The sequence below is a fragment of the Asparagus officinalis genome, chromosome 4 (genome assembly GCF_001876935.1).
Source record: "Asparagus officinalis chromosome 4, Aspof.V1, whole genome shotgun sequence".
In the NCBI taxonomy this organism is placed as follows: Eukaryota; Viridiplantae; Streptophyta; class Magnoliopsida; order Asparagales; family Asparagaceae; genus Asparagus; species Asparagus officinalis.
Genome location: NC_033797.1, coordinates 64,136,306 through 64,163,351, shown reverse-complemented (window position 1 = coordinate 64,163,351; position 27,046 = coordinate 64,136,306). Strand labels below are relative to the sequence as shown.

Genomic DNA, 27,046 nt, shown 5'->3' with positions numbered 1-27,046 from the left:
GACTTCGCGAGTTGCTAGTTCACTTGACAATCGTCCGCCTAATGATAACAGAAGTAAATGGATAATTAATATAGTAATGAAACCTACAATTCTAACGTTGACGTTAATAATGCTTGATAATGTGGAGTGGTACAGTTAGCATTGATCCTAATAATATCACGGGAAGCTCAACATCAAATAACAGCTTATCTTGAAACTTCAGGAAAAAGGACATGTTACTGTGCAACCTGACCGATGCCCAAGTGCACTATGAATCGGTACACTACTATCATAAAAATAGTGATCAGAAACATGAGACTTTTTTCCAGTACAAATATAATAATTTACTCCCAAGAAATCCGAAATTGCAGCTCCTTTGAACAAACATACATAAATCATTAAGGTAGGGAATGGAACATCATCTCGACTTTTCCCCCCCATTTAATTCAAGATCAACGCCAAAGGCAGTATTTTAACAATGTGATATGGATAAAACAAAAACAATATAAAGATTGAATTAGTCCCAGAATCCAGGTGCTTGAACAGCTTACAACACAAATCCTTATAAGGCTTATCATCTTCGTATTTAGCTGAATCAAAGCCCTTTAAATTCATCATCTTCTACCATGCACCTAAATTCGCAACATAATTACATGTCTTACATTGAATTTCGAGAAACATCAACGAGCATAAAACTCCTTTCCGACTTCCAAACAGAGAAGGCCAAATTTTGATATCAATTAAACAAAAACCAGCTTCACATCTGATAGCAACATGGCCAACAGGATTAAGAGAGCATGCACTCCGAAAGAGTCATAATGATTATCATGCCTCAACCACAGCAACCTCCTCATCGGTTGTCTCAGATGTGACAACCTCTTCCTGTACATCTTCACCTGGAACCTCACTTTCTGAACTACTTTTCTTCTGTGTCTCTGTATGTATTAGTTTCTCCCTCAGTTTCATTGTTAACTCTTCTTGGGCTTCTCTATTCTCAGCAAAATATCGCTTGATGGCCTCCTTGCCACGAAAGGTCTGGCCATTCAAAGTATAGAACGCACCACTTCTGGTGATGAACTTGTGCTTGCAGCCTAATTCTATTATCTCTGAGTCACGGGAGATTCCCTTTCCGAACTCCAGCTCAAACTGCGCGGTCTTGAATGGTGGTGCATGCTTGTTTTTCACTATCTTTACAAGAACTTGACTTCCTACAGTCTGTCAAAATGGCTTATATTGTTATCTATATTTCAAATGCTGAAAAAACCAAATACAGCATGTGTAAACTAGATGTAGTTATGAATAAGGTAACAAAGAACATTGTGCATCTAAGCATGGTACCAAAACGCATCACAGTGAATAATTTGACAGGGACATTGCAAAAGGAAAAAAAGAAATCCTTAAGACTTATTACATAGCTTGAAAGGAAGTGAATGTGCTAGTGCCTGGACAAGGGTGCATTATGGAAAATGGGATTGTTGACCTGTGAACTCTAGCATGACTAAATTTGACCCAAATGCAAAATATACAACACTTGTCCATCCACACGTGCATTTATTTTACACTCAAGGTTTTCAGATTTTAATGGTAGAACTTAAACATATCGATATACTGCATACACCAGGATCCTCCCTAACATATGTTTCACATTCCAGGTTGCAGCTCACACTTCTGAGAATAAGTTGCATTCTCATTCTGTGCCAAAATATGTCAATACTGAATAACTTAGTAGTCATTATGCATATGGTAGAGGTTCTACCTTTGAGAATATAAAAATAAAAAATCATGGATACAAGGTATTTTACCTCTTCCCCTTTTTTAACCAGTCCGATTCGTTTAATATTCAGGCGAACAGATGAGTAGAATTTCAAAGCATTCCCCCCAGACGTAACTTCAGTTGGGCCACCAAATCCGAACGTTTGCAGCTTTGACCGCACCTATAAAAGGCACAATTTGATCATATTCCTTGATAACATGTTTTTCAGATGAAATTGGGAATGTATGACTTCAAATAGATAAAATGCTTCCTTTAACATATCATTGGGCTAAATGTGGACAATACTTTCCAGGGTCTCCACAGTGGAAAAGAGGGGGAAAAGACAACAAGCAGAAAGACAACTCTGCCCAGCAGAAGATTTCAGAAAGGGAATGAATAAAATTTATCGGCAACAATTCAAAGTCACAGAAGAAACGGGAGCAATGGAGGCATATGAACATGGAATAAATTCAAAGTAATATTTCCACTGCAAATTAATTCCTAGTTCCATGTGCTTCAAGCAGCAAAAATCTGAGTGTCTGTATCACATTAAGCAGGGGCTGCTATTTCGTCCTAGGCTGCATGGACCACCAAATTTAAATGGCCACGTAATGAGAAAAACCAATGGATAAAGCAGACAAATGGTTATGTCAAGCTAATGCCAAAAAAATATGGGATAAAGTCACTGTCTGTATCTCTAGTGTATAGAGGATGGTACCAGTTTCATCAAAAAGCACGAGCAAGTTGAGCCCAAATTGCATTTTAATTTAATGAGACCTACCTGGTTAATAAATACCAAGATCGTCTGAGATAAAGAAAGAGAATGGCTCAACTTTCGAAGAGCTTGGCTCATCAGTCTTGCTTGGAGGGCCATATGTGCATCCCCCATCTCCCCTTCAAGTTCACTTTTGGGCACTAGGGCAGCAACCTGCAAAAACTTCAGTTGGTAACACCTGTATCTCCCTGATGTATTACAAGCGATAATGTAGCACAATCTATACTATACAACATATAGTAAGAGAAGGCCCCTTTTCTTGCTTGTGTGAGCCACAATCTTAGAATTCCAAAAATGCCTCAGACCTGGAAAAACAATTGGGGGGAAAAAACTACAGAAATGCCCTCACACTGTGCAGGTACGCAATCAGCACTGGGATACTAATCATTAGGTGCACAGGTTTAGATACGACTCAGATTTGATGCTTACCATATCCGCTAAAACTGTGTGTGTGTATATACATATATACATACATACATATATGTATATATACATGTATATGTATAGAGAAAAATGGGTATTCTTGGTACCAAGTACAAAAAGTTATGCTTGGTAGTGATGTGTTACATCCCCTCTACTCATTCAAATGCGGGACCACATTCACATAGGTAGGGAGTGGATGAGGATGTGACACATCACTACCAAGCACACAATTTATGCTTGGTACCAAGCATACCCATATATATATATAGGCCACATCACTACCAAGTTGTTTGGAGCAACTTGGTACCAAGTTTCTCCATTTTTCTCATATATATACATACATACATACATGTGTGTATACTCATTTACATGTGTGTGTGAATGCAAATATATACGCGGATAGAGAATGGATATGAGAAACCAGATAATATCAAAAATTATATATAGTTTGTATGGTACAAGAGGGTTCATTAATGTATTCATTATATCTGAAAAGCTAATATTAGATATCTCGTTCATCAAAATTAGTGTCAAATCCATTAATCTAAGTATTAAAACCATAGCAATTGTATGATCAACATCTATTCAGATACTATCAGATAATGATTTGGATATTTTACTATATAACCAATATCCGAATCCTTACAGATACAAATACAGATATATCCGCGGATATGGACTTTTTTGTGCACCCCTACTAATCACTCATTAAAAAAATGTGATATTTACGCCTTTACGGTTATAGGCAGAGTAGATAACTAAGCAAAACAATGTTGCAGCCATGACATAAACAGCAAACATATATATATGCACACACACACACACATAAGATAAAAACCCTACTGTTCTTTATGAATTAAATAAAGTGTTGATTTATTAGCACACAGCAGTAAAATACTGGAACTGTGCCACACTTCATATATAGCAAGCTTAAATCACTTCAAAGTTCAAATGGATGACAAAGGATTTCAGACACACAATACACAGAAGATCACCTTGTCTGAAATACATACTAAACAAAGATTTCAAAATCAGCATGATATATTAAAACATGACAAATTCATCTACCATAGATTATAGTACTTGCATACGCATTTTTTGTAGAACTGTAGAGACTAGGCTCTTGGAAAGAAGCAAATTAAGGAGATGAAGCTATAATAAACTCATTATACTATAATGGATTTGACTCATTGAACCCCTGAAACATAAAATTCAAACATGAACTAATCATAAATTGTAAAGCACGGGAAAGTCATGCCATTCCTTTGATACGCTTCCATATTGATGCTCTATCCAGTCCTCTATCTAGATCCTTAGTGTGATTTTTATGTTCTCCAAACGCCCATTTTAACATGATTTAAGGGTTTAAGTGGTGACACAGGACCAGACACATATGGATCAATCAAACACACGGCTGGATGCAATCCTAGACATAAACTATATGCGTGTAACTAAATGCAGACACAAACACATTTGTTCAACTTATATCTGTCCATCCTTTGATGACAATAACTCAAGATGGTTTAAAAAAAAAAAAACAGCATTGTGAAAGACGCTTCTACTTTGAAGCTATACACATAAGGTATCCTTGGTCCTTTAAACAAATATTAACCCTAGGAGCAATGGCTCTTTTTAGTGGATTTTACTTAATTATACATGTTATACAAAAATACGGTCAAATTATGAAGAGAACACAAGTATTATGTTTGGAAAACAGTATATTGGCCAGAATTATGTAGATCCCCACATATTATATGGAAAGCAATCCTCGGATAGATGGAAGCAAGTTTCTGTATAAGCTACGTCATTGGAAAAATACATTCTCTTTCAAGTATTTGATATATTTCAGAGGAAGTTTTTGAGAAATGGATTGTAATAACTCAGACCAAAAACATTAAGTGAGGAATACAGGCAGGTGACCAATCTATGATGATTTATGTGGCTTACAACGATCTCATGTTACTGAGCCAATGAAGTGAACACCATCCAGTGATAAATTCTGCAATTACTCTGGTAAGAGTACCTTCTAGATAAATGCATCAAATGTACATTGACTTAACAGTCCATACAAAGAGTCCTCACTAAAAGAATTTAAAAACAGGCTATAGTTTCTTATGCGACAATATAAAACACAATGGCTGATATTCAGGAAGGAACATTCCAATCCCCACTAAAGCTCAAGGATTAATACATTATTCATGGCTTATTTGCACCCCTATGAGAAAGCGAACTGTAAATCACTAAAATTCAACTAAAAATTAAAGCTAAAACAACAAATCATGCATCTTTACGTTTTTTCGGAACAATGTCAATTACATGGAAAGTGAATCTACCAAAACAGGGTTCTGTAGTGGGAAGAGGTTGGGCAAATAATGTCAATTAAAACAACCTAGAGTGTATATCATCTTGCCAAGACAATCATAGAATCATATGCCTGATCTCAATTTGTTGTGCATTCCGAGGCATGGCCTTTGTCTAGACCCTTAAGTTTGCACATATTTGTGGATAGATATTATCAAATTGCACCAGCAAATACTTTGAGCAATTGGCTCTCCAACTGTTCGACTGTCATTTAAATTTTTGAGGAACCCTCCAGTTCCATAATTTCCATGGTCAAGAAATGGAACCAACCTTAACTTTAAACGCAGCTAGACTAGGTCAATTGTTATTAAAACCTTTATGCTAGGTAACCCCATAGCGGAAAAATGAGATTCCTGCATACTTCAGCTTCCAAATCTTCAAAGAAATCTTCTGATAAAAACTTTTTGTTGTTGCTTCAGAATTACATCTGCTGCATACTAAGTCATGCCAAACTCCCATGCCACAAACTATTTAAATTAATAGAACTATTTTCTAAATTACACCTTCTTAACAACAACAATTAATTATCTATTTAAAAGCATGTTTGATGTATGACGCTTCACTTGTTTTTTTTTTTTTTCAGTGAACTAACTTTATGAACAAATAACTTGAAAAGGAAATATATAGTGGCCTGGATCTAGGACTGGCTTCAAATACTATTGGTTATGACAGTATAACTGACGTTGCAAAACAAACATTAGCTTAGACTGGTCCTGCATAACAAAAACATTAGTTTAGATCTTCTAAATACCTTTCTGTTAACAGTATGCTGATACCACTAACTCAATCTTAAGTTGACAAGCAAATAGCAATATATAATGATAAAAGAGGGGTGGAATCATCAAATGGTTAACTACCTGGAGTATTTTGTTCTAATGTCACTAAAAATTATTCTTACAAAATCCAGAACCATAACAGTGATTCAAGAGAAGTGATAATAAATAAGCAGATAATCAGATGAAAGCAAGTTATAAGATCAACTTGGTCAAGGAAACCAAATGGATGATAAATGCAAATATTTGGATAACGTAGATTGTTAGAGTTCGAACTCACACTGTCTACAACCACAACATCAATTGAACCACTTCGAATTAGGGTGTCAACAAGACTAAGTGCCTGCTCACCACAGTCGGGCTGTGAAAGAAGCAAATCATCAGTTTTCACGCCAATAGACTCTGCCAATGCCGGATCAAGTGCATGCTCAGCATCTACAAAAGCACAATAACCTAGGGAAAAAGAGGGAGCATAAAACATAGTTAACAGAAGCAAAATCCATGTAACAAACTTAGGAATTATAATCTATGAAAAAGTAAAGAATATTTCAACATTTGAAACTTCCAGAACAGGTCAAAAAAAAGACATACAAAGTGTCAACACTATCAGCTACTGCCATTACAGGGTTAAACAGCAAAATGTTCAAGTAGCATAAAAAAAAGGCTGACGGCCAAGGGGACTCCCACTGCTTAAATACTCGGCTGCACAAAGAAAAGATAGGATGGGAATACAATAGAAAATTGGCGAGAGAGGAGATGAGGACAACGGAAGAAACAGTAAAAGGACGAACTAAGGTGTGGAAGGGAGGGGAGATGAAGAGAACTAGAGAAGAGAAAGGCAAGACAATTTTAAGAGAAGAAAAAAAGGAAAAATCAGAGAAAGATGATAAGGGGCTCTCAGTGCCATTCGTAGCCAGTCCATATTTATTATCACCATCATTCTCCTACCTTGCTCTTTCTCACCACTGGCCCCTAGGACTAGGAAAATAGGGTTGAGATAGACGAGGATCATGTGAGGAAAAAATTGATAGAGAGAAAAGAGGCTCTAACCAGCCTGCAGACCCATCTGATAGAGACCCCAGGGAACAAATTACATGTGCCGAGGCGCTCTATGACATCTTAAAGCGATCCTAGGCAACTTGCTTCAAACTGATCTTAATAGAAGGTTCAGGCACTAAGCAAGGTGATGAGCAGCTTGACCAGTCTAGGAACCCGCAGCCACCTTTAAGAACGATGCTTATGCAAAAAGAAGAATATTACAATTAAAACCGAAAAAAGTGTAAACAGCACCAAGTATGAAACGAGGGCCTAAAAAGTTGATGCTATGTAGCTCTATGTTTGGCGGTATAAAGAATTACAGCACAACGAGTGCTCTGAATCATATCTGACTCATAGTTACAAACATTATCAAGATGAAGAGACTTATAACTGTTGATACTTCACTCATAATCATTGATTTAAATGCATTTTATAATTATTGTTTCCTTAGGCTATCATGCATATGGATCCCTCTGAATTACAAATATATTTATGCAGATGAAGGTTACAGTCCTAACCATCCATATTCCCAGATTGCACTGCTAATTGGTGACCACATAGCCACATAGCCAATTTAAAAACATACTATGTATGTTGATATACAAAGTTAAAAAGAAGATACGAGTCTTACCCCCATTTTTTTGTGATTCAGCAATCACATGAAGTGCAAGAGTAGTTTTTCCTGACGCCTCCGGACCATATATCTCAACAACACGTCCCTACCAAAACTACAAGGGATGAGACAAATGAACAACAAAAGGTAATGGAAAAGAATTGGGTACAAGAGCCAGAAACTGTGTCAAAACTATTTACTTGAATACCAATCGGGTCATAAATGTAAGTGCGTCAGAATAAAATCATGAAAATACTGCAGTATGGACAAGATGCAGAAGTAATAGCCTTAATCCATCAAAGTAGGAAAGCTATTTGAATCCACATTTAGATGTTATTCATGCATCAAGGATGAATTATTTAATAATCCATTTTTATGTTTTTTACAAAAAAAAAAACTTTCAAATAGGCTCACTGTATCTACCTTGAGGTAACATGAACCACAGTCCAAGGCCAGCAGGCAGAGGTAACACCAAAGCGATAAAGAAAGAAGAAATATACAACAGAAATAATTAAATAAACGTAGAGAAGTTTACAATTATTCATCAGGTATAAAGCATTCGAAAGGTGTTTGTCCCTCCTTAATACTGAATTCCCTTGCCAAAGGAAAACATGAGAAGATAGAAAATTTTAGCCATCATAAATATGAAAATACTTTATAGCCATCAAAGGAGCTCAAGAGACCAATTCCAATGAGACACATATTCTAATTTATGTATATTTGAAAATATATACTGAATTTATGTATATTCTAATTTATATATTTGAAAATATATATCATGCCCCCTTATCATGCTTCCTTGTTCATATATTTGAAAATGAGACGCATATTCTAATTTAAATATATCTGAAAAATATAGAGCCATCAAAGGAGCTCAAGAGACCAATTCTAAATTCCATAAAAACCTGACAAGGGAGCATGATATATTTTTTCTCAACAATGGCATCTATAGAAAAGAAAACCAGATCAGTGCATCCTACAGTCCAACATACTGGCACAAAGAGAAAAATAGAGGTCTAAGGCATTTCCCCTCAGTGTATGATCATTACAAACCTATAGAAAATCTTTTCATGATTAAGAAAAAGAAGAGGCACACTGAACTGACCTTGGGAAGTCCACCGATACCCAGTGCTATATCCAATGAGAATGATCCTGTGGAAATGACAGGAACTTCTCTCGGTACATTAGAGCGACCAAGCCACATGATTGCACCCTTTCCAAACGAAGCTTGAATTTGATCCAAAGCTTGATGTAGAGCCACGTCTTTCTTGGACAGATTCTCCTCACCAGATTCGCTTCCATCTGACTTTGACTTTTTTCTCCCTGGAAATAAAGAAATTGCATACTAGGTTTATTTTCACAACATGAAACAACTGGCAGAGGTAATGGTCAATACAGGGAGCTGATGCAATGCAAAGCTTAACATTGAAAGGGCTTGCAAGGAAAAAGAATCATTTGCATGTATAGAGAACGGAAGCATTGTGCTGCTTTATATGCTAACCAAGGAAAAGAAGCAGGGGCGGATTTAAATAGTGCATAGATGTGCACTTGTGCAGCTGCGCCCCTGAAAATTTATATATGGCATATCTTGTAATATTTATAATCTGCCTCCCTATAAATTTTTAAAAATTTCACCCCAACCTATCTAAAAACACTTAATAAGTTAGTAGCAAATTAAATTAGCCTATTGGAAAGGAAAAGTCCTTTTAGCTTTTCAACAACCAAAGTCAAATAGGCCCAATAGAGATGATAAAGTGTACCAAACACATTCTAATATTATATCTTTATTTTTAGGGTAAACCGATACTGTTGCCTCCCTCCCAAAAAAAAACAGAAAAAATTTGGATCCGCCACTGAAAACAACAATCTTTTTCTTTGGTGCAAGCTGGGTTTTCCTATTGAGACAGTAAAGTTATCAGATATGACATGCCTGGTGTGTAAATTTCACAACCTCGTCTCCCACCCACCCTACACACACAAAAACTTTAGGGTGTTTCCCACAAAAAATCCCTAAACTTTGTCTTTGCCACTTAACTCCCGAAAATTTTCCCACAATACCGCCATGATTTTTTATAACTTTCCCACAAAAACTCCCCAAAACGTCTCTAGAAATTGGACGACCTTATTATCTACCCATTATTGTTCTTTCCTCATTTTATTTAGGGCTCATCTTCTCCTCTTATCCTCTTCTCCTTGCTTTTTATGGGGTTTGGTGGGCAAAGCTGAAAGTTTTCATGGTTGTTTGAGACTCTATGGAGTTGGGGGTTTTCGTAGGAAAAGTTTCGGTATTTATGGGAAAAACAAACTTCGAGGTGGAGTGGGTAGGTTGTGGGAAACAGCCCAAAGTTTTGGGATTTTTTTGTGAAATTTACCCTTTATTTTAGTTTGACTATAAGCAATTGAGGCATCTTTAGCCAAAAGAAAAAGGTTTATTTTTGCAAAATGATTTCATATCCTGTCCAGGAAAAGATAGAGAAGCTCCCTATTCTACCGTGATGGATAATCAATTTCAAAAAAAAAAAACCATCTACATGCATAACCACAAACTTTTACATTTTTTATCACATTGACGTTCAAATGCATGAAGATCAAAAGAACTTAAAGAAAAAGTGACTAATTGTTTTGAAAATATTTTATTTAAATATAAGCTCAAATTTTCAACTGGCAGAAGCAAGTGAGATTGCTGAAGACAAAACATTTTCCTGGAGGATTCTCATTTCACCCTAATGCTGTATGTTCAAGTAAAAACAGCACAAGTGGATGTCATTGCACGGATATAAGGGGGTCACAGGCAAAATTCCCAAAAGAATTCTAACAATGACTCCAGATTTGTCTCCTTAAAGATTACAAATTGTAAAACCTCGTAAAATTGAATTATTATGTGATAATTTGAAATAATATGCGATTAATTGAGATAAGTGGATATTTATCGTGATAAATATCATTAAATGGTGCATGAGTATGATAGCAAGTGTTTTAGGTGCAAACAAGTCTGTATATGTGAAAGAATCGAGTCGAAAACATGCACAAAGGCAAACCTGCACAAACTGAAAATTTGCGGTCCGGTCGACCGTTGCGTAAGTTGCGGTCGACCGCCTGACAGGTTTCCAGTTTTTCCTGTTTTGAATTGGTTTCGTTTTTTTAGGCCCAACTGCACATAGGTGTTTATATAGTCTTTTTTCACGAAAATTCACATCTTATTTCGGAGTTTTAAAACCCAAGAGCCACCAAACCCTCTTTTAAACCCTAGATCTTATTTTGTGAGAGTTCAAGAGCTTTTGAAGCGGTATTTCGACTTGGTTTTGACGTGTGACTTAGGGATCTGCCTTGGCTTTACATCCTTCACGTTTTCAACGAGTTTTCAGGCGAGTTTCATCTCTGCTAACCTTACTCCCACGTTTTTAAATATTTTATCAATGTTACATTAAATGTTGGGCGTTCCTAGACGCCAGACTTGGCGCACAGCGTTCAGACGTCTAGATGGGCGCCTAAGCGATTTTTGAGCGTTTTTTTTCTTTTTTCTATTTCTAATTACGATACAAGATATATATATATACTCATGATAAAGGGGTAAACTAAAGTATTAATTATTAAATATACACTTAAACTAATATTTCCAACTCTTATCAATCATCTCAAATACTAAGTTATTGTTGTTAATTACTAAGTTATTGGGCATAGAAAAATTGCTAATTACTATTTTTAAGCTCTTTTTATAGTTATACTAATTACTAAGTTATTATTGCTCACTGACTTTGTTTTTCTTTTTTACAGATTATACTAGTTGAGAGTTCAGTAGCAAGCTGCAAGGATGAAGGAACAATCAAATTTCCCAACACAACTACCAAATTAAATATCGATAATTCATTCATTAAATATGTATATTCATAATTTCATATTGTATTCCTATTTTCAAAATTGTGAAGTTTGTGAAGTGTGAAGTTTGAACAGCAGAAAAATTAAAAAAAAAGGAAAATAGAGAAACTGAAAAAATTCTCTAAAAACAATCATCTAAATGTAATTAACAATTAATTTTTTAACAACTAAGTAAAGGTTTTCATAAAACAAATTCTCAAGAAACAATTACGGAAAAATTGAAAAAAAAATGAACTGTGTATAGACTAAAGGAAAACACCAAAACCATACACTGGTTTGAGCAACGCTGCAACAGTATTATAAAAAAACGATAAAAATGCACTGTGTAATCTATAAGAAACCCTATTAATGTTAAACCAAAGGTCTATATCTGAAATGATGAATAAAATAAGCAAACAACCCTCTTTACCTTGTTACAGAGATGAAACGGATCAAAGACGTGATCGATGACATGCTCGGAGCCTCGCAGGTTGAAGACGAAATCAAAGACATGCTCAAAGGTTGAAGATGAGCCTAGAGGTTGACGACGAAATCGAAGACGAGATGTTCGTGACGGCGTCGGGTGAGCTTGGAGCTTGAAGACGAGATCGAAGACGTGCTCGGAGGTTGAAGATGAGCATGAAGGTTGAAGACGAGATCGAAGACGTGTTCGGAGGTGGAAGATGAGCTTGGAGGTTAACGATGAGATCGAAGACAAGATATTAGTGGTGGTGTCAGGGAGACAAAACAGGTCGAAGATGAGCTTAGGGTTAGTTTGCGTTTTGGGTTTGGGGTTTGGGTTTTGGGTTTGTGCTTTTCAGCGCCCAGGCGGGGGGTTCTTTGAATTGTGGGGCGGCGACGCTTACGCGGCCCGTTAAACCATGGGCCGGACCGCCTAGACGCTCCCAGCGCCTAAATGTGGCCGCTCAGGGCATTTTAACACGTCCTGGGCACCGCCTCCGTCTAGACGGGCGTCTAGGCGGCCGCCCAGGGTGTTTTTTACAACGCTGTGTTTTATTGAGTTTTAATATGGTTTTATTGAGCCAAATCAACTATTTTGAGTATAAAAATAGCTCTTTCATAATATTTGAGTTAAAGATCAGATCTTTTCGTGTTTAGATGATTATAAACAAATTTTTAGAAGTGGTTAAGATCTAAAATTAACTAAGCAAGAGTTTTAACTGCATTTGGATGTTTTACACGACGTGTTGAGGCTTTTACACATGTTTAGGGTTTGTATATGTTATCTCATACAAATAAATATTGTTTCATGTGTTTAATAATCTTCAGAGATGTTAATCTAGTATTTATAATGTTTTATTCAAGTTTTATAACGAGTTAAACAAGTTAGAATCACGAAACACGCACGCGAACACAAACTGCAAAATTGTAGTTACCAGGTCTCTGGCCGCTGGCCGGTCGACCGCGGCCTAAGTGTCGGTCGACCGTCAGTGTATTTCGGCCTTGTGCATGTTTTGACTCAAATTGTTGTTTATTGAGGGGTTTTTCTCGATTGACATGCATTGTTCTAGGATGTTTATGATTTGTTTAACACTTGAAATGTTTGTGAACATGAGATATAGATCCGCACATCGAGATTTGTGCACGAACACTTGAATCATGTTTCTAAAATGAGTATACATGCATAGTTGAGGTGCATAACACATGTTGAGTTGATTTTTGTTGGTATAACACGTGTTTGCGTCAGGAACAAGTTCTGTTGTAGAATTCATTATAACTGTTTATCGATTACAATGAATACAAAAGAGTGAGCTTCGTACTTTGTAAAACTACTCCTTATAACAAAAATCAAATTACAAGCTCCTTAGAAACAAACGCAGGATCGTTGTTTGGATCGCTGCTTGCGCGGAATCTTTGCCTGTGCCGGGGGTGCGTTAGCCCGTGGACCACCGAATCACGAATTCTGATTGAATCGTGAAGGCTTTAGGAATTCTTTCTTCGTTTAGAAACAAGAATAGTTTCAGTGAATATCTTATCGAAGTAAGATGAACACTCTTCTCAAGATCAAGTCAAAGCTTAGATCTTAAGGAACCTCCTAATTGTTGGAAAGAGATGAACTCTTGAAATTTACCCAAGCCTCTTTGCTCTCTGTCCTTGGATCTGCTCCAAAAATGCTTAGCCCCTTTTGTAACCATCGTCCTACTACTTAAATACTATTCTTTTATGAGGTTAGTGGGCCTATTTTCAGTTTGTAACTATCTCCCCACGTTTATGGTTAATCTCAAGCAGTTATGAAGCCAAAAAACCGTTAAAAAACGTGTTGTAAGCAACTCTGTGACCGAGACAGAGTTGTGTGTCTCGCACTTCCGAGACAGTTTGTACTATCTCGGGTATTTTGGCTCTAACTCCCTCGTTCGATCTCGGAATGAGATGATCCAAGATGCGTTGGAAAGCTGACGAAGAGATCTATAACTTTTATCTTTTGGGTTTCTTCAGATTTGGTGTGAGACAGTCATAACTGTCTCGCATTCCGAGACAGTTGCGACTGTCTCGCACTTCCGAGACAGTTTGTATTGTCTCGAGTATTTTGGCTCTAACTCTCTGGTTCGATCTCGGAATGAGATGATCCAAGATGTATTAAAAAGCTTACGAAGAGATCTACAATTTTTGTCTTTTGACCTTTTTCAGATTTGGTGCGAGACAGTCATAACTATCTCGCATTCCGAGACAGTTGCAACTGTCTCGCACTTTCGAGACAGTTTGTATTGTCTCGGGTATTTTGGCTCTTACTCCCTCGTCCGATCTCGGAATGAGGTGATCCAAGATGCGTTGAAAAGCTTGTGAAAAGCTCTACAACCTCCCATAGGCGATACACTCATGGAGTGGATGATACACACATGATACTTCATCCTTTTGTGGGCGAAGCACAACTCCCGGTTTAGTTGTTACTTCATCGTTTAGCATGTTTCACAGACTTGATGTGCTTTTTAGCTTCTCTACAATATCAGATGATTTCCTTTAACTTAGATAATCTTGACTCGGATAGTAACATTCATCGTCTTTTCTTCATCTCGAACTGTATGAGAACCTATAGGTAATTTTTTATGCCTACAACATGATCATGCATAATTCATCAGTTGTGGATGTACGGTGTGGATGTTTTCCTCGCAATGAGATCGGGGTTTTACCACACTAGGGAGTATTTGGACGTTTTTCCGTAATGAGATCTCGACGGTACCAATACTCGAAGATGATCGGGTTTTTTTTCGGATTGGTCTGATATACCTATACTCCGTTGTACGATCATCTGGATGTATCATCCGGAATACGGAGATATACCTATTACCACAGAACGATTGAGTAAGGACGTTAAATCCACATGATATTATGAGAACCTTACAAGAGTATCGTTAATTGATATATATATATATATCCGAGAGTTGGGTACACATCGGATACTTAGCATACATGATATGGTCTATGGTAATATTTATGTTGGATGATATTTCATTATCATTGCGCCAGCTACCCGAGGGTAGTTTGAGACTGTGACTTTGGCTCTGTATGGTTGAGGTTTGGAGTTGTGGTATTTTTTCCTTTAAGTATTGTTTTTCATTCATAGGTTTCGGATTGGTATTTAGCGATTCACAATTTGAGACATGGTATATTGGTATATACATGAGGTTTTTTTATTTGGATTATTTCGCTCGACGTACTAATTCTCGTGTTATGGGTTTCTAAATATCAGTCTTCATTTAGAGTTATATGAATGATTTTATATCTATATATACTAATAGTATTTTCTTATATACTCCTACCCTTTCCTCCTGGGGACGGTGGAGATGATCTCGCTAGCGCTTTAACAGTCATTGTTTCCCCTCTTTTCCAACGGCGAGTCAGTCGCACGAATGGTCACAGGTTGATGTGGTTGCATCTTAGCTTCCATCCAGTATATTATATTTATTGTTATTTTTTAGAGCTCCACAGTAGATGTTTATTTGCAGACATTAGAGTTTATATTTTTATTTTGTAGAGGCTGAGTGCCTTAGTGAGATTTCATTTGACCCTTGTATTAAGATTTATTTCAGATTCAGAGTTATTTTACTCTTTTTTAGTTGGGCCCTGATGAGGGTTATTTATACACTTCTTCTGTGTATACTCTGTTCATTGTACTATTTCACTATTCTTTGTTTGTTTTGTACCTACACCTGTCTGTTGATTCCTATAGAGAGATAATAACTATGATGGTGAAACATGTTGTTGCACGATGTTGGTGCATGACATGTTTGATATTCTTGGATTCACCTTAGACTGCAGCCTTGTGTGAACCCAGGGGCATCATACAAATACTTCTGCACAAGTGGGCAAAATATATTGTCCAAAGCCAAGTGAATATATGCCAAATCCGAAGACCAAAAATTCTTTCAAACAAATTTATATCAAGTGGTTCATTAAAAAAAAGGAATACTGAGATTACAGTCTCAGGATGATTTTGCAGTTCTAGTTTTATAGGCTAATGACATTCAGGTAAAAAACATAGAATTGCATCTCTAAAAAATGTAGTTCTTAAATTTTATACTAGCTTGTAAGATGCACAGGGTTGAGTTTCACATATGTAAGGTTCATGAGGTAATGGAGGTGGTTAAATAAAATAGATGAAACAAGTTGAGTGTACTGTAGATCTAGCAGCAATCTAGCTTCTATAGGAAAAAATTTTAAACAAGCTGCACAAGCTCAAAACTGAGAGACATGACTTGCCGCAAAATATTCAAGTAGTGACTTAAAAAAATATCCTTTTAATTGTCTCACTTTCTACAGGTGTTTGAAACAGTATATGGGCAATAATCTTTTAGTGGAAATAGAATTACATTCACCTTTAGCAGAGAAGTTGCGGGCATGAGAAGCAGACCCCACAATTCCTTGTCTACAATTCTGCCAATAAAAACAACATCAGAGAACTCGCATTTTTATGCAATATATAAACTAACGTTAGAATGAAAACGAAAAGATAATGGTAAACTAACTAGATGGTGTCATTTTGCAATTTGCAGCATTAAATATTGATGATATGGTTCCAGAAACTCCTTTAGGCAATTAAATGTCGTATGTTGGTATTCCTTGGAAAAAGTTACGGTATTTCCTCATTGGCAATTATTATGTTTGTTCTATATTGTGGCTCAAACAAAGAGGTCATTTCCAATAGAAACATAAATTTGATTTCAAATCGAAAAACAAATCAAGCCCTAATTATCAAGCACTTTTCATTCCATAGTCACCCTTCTCAAACAAAAAGATCACCTTTTCCCCCATAAACCGCCAAAAATACACCGAAATAACAAATAAAAATTACATAAGAAAATAAATAGGGTTCATGGAAAAGGACCTCGGGCGATAATAGGGCTCGATTCAACAAAACGCTACGGAGAAGCCTCGCCATGGCTCGCTCTCCAACGAAATCCTCGATGAGGAGATGCGATGAGAGGAAAACTGAAGATTGAAGACGCTCACGAAATATTTGGTAGAGGCAAGAGAGAGGACATTTTCTGTTCTCAAAATCGAGGGGTTTAGGGTTTTAGGGATTTTTCGCCCTTCTTCGTTTTCCCTCCTTTTCTGCGGTATATGTCTCCTCCTCGTAGTTTTTGGGGTCAGAATGCTCAAGTCGGGCGAGGGGCCATTTTGACGAACGCGTGGGGATACAGGTCCAGTTAATGGAGAATTTTAGAAAAAAAGAACGTTTTTAAAATATAATTTGCAAAATCGATCATTTCTCTAAGGGCTTGTTTGGATTGAGGGGAATGAGGGTGAAGGGAAGTTAGAGGAACCATTCACCTCCATTCACCTTGTTTGGGAACACTTAGGAGGTGAAGTTAATTCACCTCCATTCACTTTGGTTCACCCCCTAATAGTATAAAAATTGTTACCCCCCAAATTGGGGTGTAACCAAGGGGAAGGGAATTCCCTTCCCTTCCCTTCCTTTCCCTTCCCTTCCATTCACTCAGTTTCCCTTAACTTCCCTTCACCCCCTACCAATCCAAACAGGCCCTAAGGGCTTGTTTGGATTGAGGGGAATGAGGGTGAAGGGAAGTTAGGGGAATCATTCACCTCCATTCACCTTGTTTGGGAACACTTAGGAGGTGAAGTTAATTCACCTCCATTCACCTTGGTTCACCCCCTAATAGTATAAAAATTGTTACCCCCAAATTGGGGTGTAACCAAGGGGAAGGGAATTCACTTCCCTTCACTTCCCTTCCCTTCACTCAGTTTCCCTTAACTTCCCTTCACCCCCTACGAATCCAAACAGGCCCTAAATAATGAGCAAAATCGATATTTTTTGTCACGTCATCAAGACTAGATAAAAAGCGATCGATTTAAAAAAATCATTTTTAAAATACACGGGACTACTGGTCCCATGAAATTAATAATTGCTAATTACGAAACTAATTAGGCTTAGAATATACACGGGACTATTAGTCATGTGTATTCATTCCTCTTTTTTTAAATCTTAGCCACTATGACCCTCTTCCAGATCTCTTGCCTCCTTTCTCCTTAATCTCCTCCGTTGCAGTGGTCGAGGACGAGGGCGGTGGTCGGAGGGCGAGGGCAATTGTCGAAGGTCGAGGGAGCCTCGAGAGCAAGGGCGTGGTCAAGGGAGCCTCGAGGGCGAAGGCAAGGGTGACCTCGAGGACAGTGGTCAAGGGCTAGGGTCAAGGGCGAGGGTGGTGGTCGAGGGAGGTCTCGAGGGCGGTGGTCGAGGGAGCCTTGAGGGGAGGGCGAGAGTTGGTGGTTCGAGTGTGGTGTTTCGAGGGTGGCCTCGCAGGGCTGTGGCTCCGAGGGAGCCTTCGAGGGGCGACGACGTGACAAAAGGAAGGCGATTGGGTCGATGGGCGCGGGTAAGGGATCCTCAAGGGCGAGGGTCGAGGGGAGACCTAGGGCAGTGGTCGAGGGCGAATTGGATGAGAGAAGAGAAAGATGAAGAGGAAAGTTCGAAATTTTAAATTAACGAGCTTAAATACACAAGACTAGTAGTCCCGTGTTGTATTTTAAAGATGATTTTTTTAAAATTGACTTCTTTTTTACCAGTCTTGATGTCGTGGTAAAAAAAAAGTGGATTTTGCTCATTATTTAGAAAAATGATCGATTTTGCTAATTATATTTTAAAAACAGTCTTTTTTTAAAAATTCTCCTCTAGCTAATTTGTGGATCCAAATCAAAAGGGTGTAATTGTCATGAAGGTTTTGTTTTTTTTTCAAAATAAGATTGATTAATTAGCACATCAATGCGTTATAGTTTCCCCTACTTCACACTTATGCATCCTCACTTGTTTTTATAGCATTTATCTAGCCTGAAATTTTTAAAATTTGCACTTTAATATCTTACAAGATAACTCGAGGATCTCCGTTGACTATAAGACGAGGTGGAAGATATTGATATCGTCTCTTTGTGAAGCTTACGTCTTGGCGGAAAAGAAGATCTTAGTTGATGAAGATAGAAAGTTATTCTTTTATCTGCGCGGGTTTGTTTGCAAACTCTCTAGTGAGAAGAAATTACTCTAACTAAGAGAAAAGTCGCTCTTAGATGTTTTGTATAACCCTTTGAAAGGATAAAACTCCTTATGGAGTGGTGGCTCTTGTTAGGACTCATGTGATGAGCCTAATTCTCTAATCTTGTTTTGATGATTTAACAAACAATTTATAACGTGTTTTCTAGTGTTTGGTTTTGATTGATTAACCCAGGTTGAATGATTCAAGAGCCATATTATTAATGGAGCATATACAAGTCAAGTCAAGATCCTCGATCGAGCTTCATATGCAGTCTATATGGTATATTAGTGTAGGGTGTGTATTTTGTGTATCAATACTTTTAAGCTCAATTATATACACATACACATTTCTTACTTTCATCACAATTTAGGAATTTTTAAGTAATCTTAGTATTATTGACTTATGGACAAAATAATCTTTGTATACATCTTTTATTTAGTCCATAAATCAATTCAAAATATTTTTACAACTTTGTTTAAAACATATGTCAAAATCAAGTGTTCATATAAACACGTATTTTTGAGTTTTAGCAAAACAATAAGTTTTCACAAATGGAAAATACAATTTGAAAATTTTCTTTTGTAACATGTTCATTTTCATGTTTATAAACATTTCCCCAAGTTTTATAATTTTTGGAATTTATTTGATATTTTTAAAGTCGATTCAAATTCAGTTTTTTCAAACACTTTTGTCAAATATCAATTCCCGGTCGACCGCACAAGGCATGCCGGTCGACCGACCAGAACAAAATTTTTTGATTTTGTTTCTCAGGGCATTCTGGTCGACCAAATATGACCTTCCGGTCGACCGATCAGAACTCAAATTTTTAGCTGATTTCTTAGAGTGTTTCAGTCGATCGACAACTTGTGTCCGGTCGACCGATGCACATCCTTCGGTCGACCGGCCATTGTTATCTGGTCGACCAAACTAGTATCCGTTGGCATAACAGCTAGTTTTCTAGATTTTGTGTTTTTTATTGTTTTTGTTGTTTTGTGATGGTTTCTTGGGCTAGTTTCTTCTACCCTATATATACCTTATTACATTTAACACTACTATCAACCAAGAAAGTTTTAATTAAGTTTTACAAGGGCTTAATATTTGTTTAAGTGTTGTTTTAAAAAATTTTGTAAAGAAACTTTCACAAGAGAAAGAGGAGAACGATTCTATCGGTTTGAGCTTTATTTTCATCCATCTCTCTTTCTTAAATTTTAGAGAAGATTATTCTAAACTCAATCTCTAGCCTTATACAATTATTTGCTATTTATTTATTTTATTAAGCTAGAATTTACATTGAGTTTAGTTTTGATTATTACTCTTTGTTCACACACATCCCTATTGAGCTTTTAGGATTTTCATACACTATATTATTGGGTTGTAGTGAGTGATACATTGAGTATGAGCTTCATTGAGTTCTCATCTTGTTAGAGAATAAAATCTTTGTCTTTGAGAATATTTATGAGGATCACTTTGTAATACGCAAGTACACTGATAGGAGTGTGCGGTGAGAGATGTGGTCGATTCCAAGAGGAGTGGCATCGGTAATAAAGCCTAGTGAGAGGTTGTAAATCCGAGCACTTGAGGAAGGCGACACGGGCTAGGCCAACACTTAGAGAGTGTGTTGTGTGATTACATTGTGAGTATTGTAAACATTTATCGGTGAGCGTTGAAAACCGATTGTAGTATCTTTGAGATAGTGGATTCTTCCCGGGAGTGGGGAGTGGAGATATATGTCGGAAGGACCAAACTCCGTGACCATATTGTTTGTTTGATTGTCTCATTGCGCACTATCTCATTTGTTTAGTAGTTCATCGCCCTTGTTTAATTTTATATACTTTCTCATATCTTCTTGAATATCATACTTGCAAGAATAATATTTTGATAAAATTTATATTGACATTAAAATCGGATTAGATTAGCACATTACCCTATTCACCCTCCTCTAGAGTAATTTTAGCTCTATGGTGATTAGAAAACCTAGTGAACAAACCCCGACAGAGAGGTCCTAGGTTCATGAGAAAATCCAATGAGGGGAGTTTTGTAACTTAAATGACCAATGAGAGAAGAAAGTATTCGCCCATTAAAGGCACCACATCATCCCTAACTCACACTAGTAGATTATTGTCATTTGGACACTAAATTTCCATGTCATCCATTACCCTCTCACCCCTTGCTATCTTTTCTTTCTTCCTCTTGTCTCAACCCATAGCTAATAAACCTACGATAAGACTTTGCGTCTTTCAAAATAACCCAATGGCTGATGGTCTGGCGGACAACAACTAAGACTCGGAAAACAACTAGCAATGAACCCAGGAACCCAAGAATTAATTAAAAAGGCCCAAAAGTTACAGGGTTAAATTCTAAATCAAAGATTTATGAAGAATCTAAAAGAATGAGAGTATGTAGCATTAGTCATTCATGGTCTCGTTAGTGAGTCTTAGTCGAGGGTGGAGACTCTCAATCGACTGGACTCTGTAGATTAAAGAGAAGAAGGAGATGAAGAGATCTATGAGATGATATGGAGTATTAGTGCCCAAGTATCATAATTAATTGACCGAGGCAGGGATGATGTGGCACCTTTAAGGCATTGGATGCTTTCTCTAAGGAGAGCACATGTTAGCCCAAAGAATCCTCTAAAGCAAGTGTAGCTTCGCTAGATAATAGGAGGGCTCAATCCTAAGATGAAGAGATCTGGATAAATATTTGAAGCCCTTTGATTGTGGGCTAAGAGTTTCTACTTATAGAGGAACCATTGTTTACATGGTTTAGAGGTTTATGATGCGAATAAGCTGCAAACATTGCAAGTACACAACAATCAATTATAGTATGTAAAACTATCGTTCCATGAAAAGGGAGTTTATTGGAAAGAAATTTCTATTTGGTTCCTTAAATTGTGTAGGAAAAAGAATGAGAGTGTGCAGTGTATTTTGGGTTGAGGGTTGTCACAAAAAAATGTTAAAATAAGAGGGAAGAATGAGAAAAAGAGAAGAACAAAATAAAAGAAACTAAAAAAGGAAATCAAATCAAAATAGGAAGCAAATAAAAAGATGGAGGGAATCAAGTGAAAGATTAGAAATCTAGGATTGAATCCATTAGTTAATTCAACTTGAATTTAAGATTTGCTCTCTTTTTATTCTCATATTACCAGAAATTATTAAGCATAAACCATCAAGTTAAACATATCCAAACAATACCACTCATGAAAATAGATAAATAACTAAATGGTAACTTTAGAATTGAAAAAGCATAAACTATCAAACTATTTAAAATAACTAAAGTCTATTAAATTCTTCTATCAATTAGTTTTGTAGTTGATTAATCTAAGCATGATTAGTTTAGGCCCAAAAGAGAGTAATTCAAAAACTAAAAGGAAACTAAACTAGTTTTATCTAATCCTAGAAATCCTAAAGAGATTAGCTACTCATAAGAGGAAATAAAAGAAAAAAATTAAAATCTAAACTATAAAGCATAAAATAAAAATAAATCTAAACTGCAAAGCAAAAAAAGAAGAAGTGAATATAAAAAACTACACTACAAAGCATGAAATAAAAAAGCAAGAAAATAAATTTACACTATAAAGCATTAAAAAATCTACACTACAAAATATAAAATAAAAATAAGAAATAAAATTCTAAAACATGCAATTCTAAAATAAGAAAATAAAAGAGAAAAATAAAAACTTCCATGACAAGGGGTTGGCTTCTTGTGAAGTAAATATTTATCTTCATCTTCGTCATCAACATAGATGAAAAGAACAAAATTTAAAAAGGAGAAATATTTTTATTTATTGCAAACTAAAGTTTACAATTTTAAGAGGCTTTCTCAATTAAAAGTGGTCCACTTCTCTGAAAGGGAGTTAACAAAATTTTTACATATCCCTAGCATTCACTCTCTACCCTTATTAATAGAACATAAAAATTAACCACAGCCCTTAGATTAGTCTTGAGCTTCAAAAAATCAAAATCAGCTATTAATACATTTCTGTTACAACATAATTAATTAGCTTATCGATTAGCTAATTGGCTAGCTAATCAATTAGTGAATGATTAGTTTCAAACATATTATATTTTCTTCTATTGACTCATTGACTCAATTTTTCATGGATTTTGGCTTTGCGGATTTCTTCTAAGCTTCTAGTGGGTTTTAAGAAGAGGTATTTTAAACTTCTTTTAGCACTTATTTGATAAATCATTTATTACCTATAATTCATAAAACTACCGTTATTTTTAAGTTAAGTTATTCAATAAAATAAATAATAATGGTATAAAAGTGCAATGAAATATAGTGATTAGTTTATACATTGTTAGACTTTTGCATGTGCGGGGAGGGGGTTAGTTTACATACTGTTAGATTCACTCGAGCTAATCTGGTAACTTTTTAGTGTATGGACACCAAAGGGATAGCGATGCAGCATCCTTTACAACATTGGTAGAAATTATCTTTTACTAGTGTCGTAGTGCTACGTAAATGCTCTCATCGGTTGCTTTTATAGCCCCACGTAAACTTTATGCAGAAACTTTGTCTTGTAGAACTCTGATATCTCTAATTTGTTATAGTTTTGTCTACTTGTTTGACTGCTAGGTTCGCTAAAAGTTTATGCACTGTTAATGTAACGCTCCCGGTTTCACACAAGGCTGCAGTCCAAGGTGAACTTAAGGATGTCAAACCTGTCATGCATCCACATAGTGCAATAACATGTTTCTGAAATTATCCTAGAGTGGGGGTGGATAGGGTATTTGCTAATCTAATATGATTACAATGCTAAATTAAAACATATTAACAATTACCCAAGCAAATATGATATTCAACAAGTTATTTGCAAGGATACATAATTAAACAAAGATGATATAAACAATGTGTATAAGATATGAGCAATAAGAGCAAATAAAAGAGTACACCAAAAACAAACTGTAGGTTGTCTAAAAGTTACTGCAGATAGTTGATCTCTGTCAAACACCAATGATGTAAGTTACAACCTGACGACTTCCATATCAACAACTCGACAATGAAAGTTACAATCAGATGACTTTCGTGACAACAGATAAATGCTACAATCTAAAGATTTTCACGTAGATCGATGGGGGTTACAATTCAATGACCTTCACGACAGCCGATGAAAGCTCTGATTCAACAGTCTTTATAAACAACAGCGAGAGTTACAATCTGATGACTCTCATATTTCAAGGATCTAAAACGAAGATTACAAAATGACGATCTTTGCAACGCTCTGACAAAAGAGATTACAAATCAACAATCTCTCCAATTCAAAACGCAGAGCCCATCTCTGCGTTCTAGATTCAAAACCCAGTACAGCCATTATGTTTTCTACCCCCGACGCAGATCTCAACTCTACGTCCCAGTCATTGGACGCAGAGTTTGTGCTTAGAACGCCAGTTTTGGCGTTTGACTCATTCAAACACGAGCTGAACAGTTTTAAAACTATTTTCCTATGATTTGAGGGATTTCCGCCCTACTTAGGAGCGGATTAAGGGGTTGGTTACACCCCTTAACCCCCTATAAAATGCTAAAAACTTAACAGAGTTCGGGATCGACTTTTTGCATCAAAAATATCACATAAAGAGAGATCGATATTTTGTGGTCTTGGAGATCTTGGAGTGTCCTTCAGCAACAAAGGTTTTGGAGCTTAGATCTTAGCTATAAACTGATTTTCGGTTAAATTAATTCAACTCTTTTATAGAGTTTGCAACTTGCTCTGAGTTATTAACTCGTTAAGAGTTATTTTTCACACTTGCCACACAAGTTCTCCTCAACGACAATTCAAGAGGAAGATACCGTGTTCCACGAGGTGAAGCGTTCAGATTGTCAACGGGATATAAGGATCTGAGCTCCCATCGACACCGAGTAGAACTCATATTAAACAAAGGGAAGAGTCTTCGTCGATTATTTCTTTCTTTTGTAATTCGGGAAACCGATTGAGAGGAATTGTAATTTCTTTTTCTAAGCTTCTTAGAGAGAGATTACATTGAGAGAAATTGTAATCCATTGTTTTTCTAAGTCTGTTAGAGAGAATAAAACAATTTCGATCTCTATTTCCTTCTTTATTTTCCCAACAAATAAAAAATGGCGACTCCACTGGGGACTAGCTTTACAGATGAAGAAGTGGTTGTGCAATCCGACATCAACCTCGCTGGAACAACGGTCGAGACTCTTGTCGTGGAGTTCGATAAAGCAAGTACAAAGAGGTACTTTTTTCCGGATCCCTTAGTCCCAAGGCTACGCGCAAGGTCCGCACGGTCACCAATAAGACCAAAGATCCATCCACTGCTGAATCATCAAAGGAGGCCCTCCCCTTTGTTCAAGACTGCTCGAACAACCCCTCTTCTAAAGGAGTAGGCACAGCTTTTGCTGGACTCGTTTATCGAGTCAATGATCTCACACCCGCACCAAAGCAACGGGTATAGGGTCATAAAAGGCCCATTGCAGCGATGAGCTCCATCAACAAAGATGACCTCGCTGCAAAGGCCTTAAAACAGGCCAAGAAGAATGCCACTCGATGTAGGAGAAGATGCTTGCGATGAGCCTATCTCCAAGAGAGCCGATCTCTCAATAAACGTGAACTCCGCATTTGTGAGCCTCAACTTGAGCATTGCGTTTTTTGCTTCAGAACACAAGCCTCACGTTGATGAACCCAAGTATGAGCCACGTGTGATCAACCTAAAACGTAGCCCTCAGGGGCACGTTCAAAAATCAAAACGCAGTCCTCAGGGATGTGTTTCAACAACTGAGCGCAGTCCTCAGGAATGCGTTCCAACATCAGAACACAGTTCTTAAGGATGCGTTTCTACATCAAAATGTAACCCTCAGGGGAGCATTTTTAAAACAGAACGTAACTCTCAGGAGTGCATTCTAGACCTAAAATACAGATCTCAGGACTATGTTAACCAGCTAGAACACAACCCTCAAGGAGGCGTTTTACCAACAAAACACAGACTTCAGCCCATCGTTAATCAAACTAAACATGACCCTCGTGTTCCTTCTTCAGGACACGATGTGATTCGTCGTGTTAGAAAAGATCAACATGGGTTTAAGATTTATGTTTGCCAAGAACCAGTCATGTCCACTGATGGATAGGGGGTTCCAAATCCAACCTCATGCTCGGTGAGAGATTCTTCTTAAGTCTCTGACTTATGGGAACTTCTGTCTAGAGAAAGAGCGGTGGAACAAGCAGCTCACTCATGCCAATATGAACGGATTATTTCTGCGGTCCTCTTAGAATGCCAATATTATAGTTTGGCACCTTGACGATCGGTATTCGACTAATTGACAAACGTCACCCAACCTACCAAGCGACGACGACACTACAAGAAGAAGGCTCCAGAGACCGAATATCCTGCGATTACTATCAATGTGATCGGAATGGGAAAAGCCTCATCTCCTAGCTCTAATGACTCTAAAACAAGTCGTTCGTCGACCGTCAGAGAAATCTATGATGAGTTCGAAGGAATATATCGACATGCTCGGACTCGGATGGGAGTCATTCCTCCTATCAATTATAAATGACTAGCTAGAGGAACAACTTCTAATGATGAACACTCGACCATCATAGAATCTCAGTCCTTAAGTTCTTTTGTAGCACATGGGAAGCTTGTTTACATGACAGGGAGCTTAGAAGACATGGTGAGGAGGGTCGATGAACATCACGCCATGCTCCAAGCTCAGCAGGAGACTCTCAATCAGCTGCGAGATCTGATGACTCGGCTTGTCACAGAAAAGGTCCAAAAAGCTAAATCTTCCTGAAAGACAAAGTCGTCAAAAGGGAAAGATAAAGTGAATGAGAATTCAGACCATAAAACTCACAGCATAAAGTCTACCTCTGAAGAAGAGAAAGAGGGCGAGAATGAGCACAATCCTCAGTTAGCCAAGATAGAGGAATTGGAAGCTCACCTCAACACAATTTCCAATAGGAGCGAGCTCCAAGATGATGGAGTAGTGTGACCTTATCCCGCAGAATGAGAC

The 27,046-nt window shown here is 37.1% G+C and overlaps 1 protein-coding gene across 1 annotated transcript; it reads right to left on the bottom strand.

The window, feature by feature from the left end:
* On the bottom strand, nucleotides 362–17,203 carry LOC109837593 (DNA repair protein recA homolog 3, mitochondrial). The gene is made up of 8 exons (XM_020405906.1): nucleotides 16,915–17,203; nucleotides 16,406–16,463; nucleotides 8,821–9,038; nucleotides 7,734–7,821; nucleotides 6,345–6,517; nucleotides 2,514–2,660; nucleotides 1,782–1,913; nucleotides 362–1,194 (listed from the first exon to the last, which is right to left on the bottom strand). The coding sequence occupies exons 1-8, from the start codon at nucleotides 16,966–16,968 to the stop codon at nucleotides 805–807; spliced, it is 1,260 nt and encodes a 419-aa protein (XP_020261495.1). The 5' UTR covers nucleotides 16,969–17,203; the 3' UTR covers nucleotides 362–804.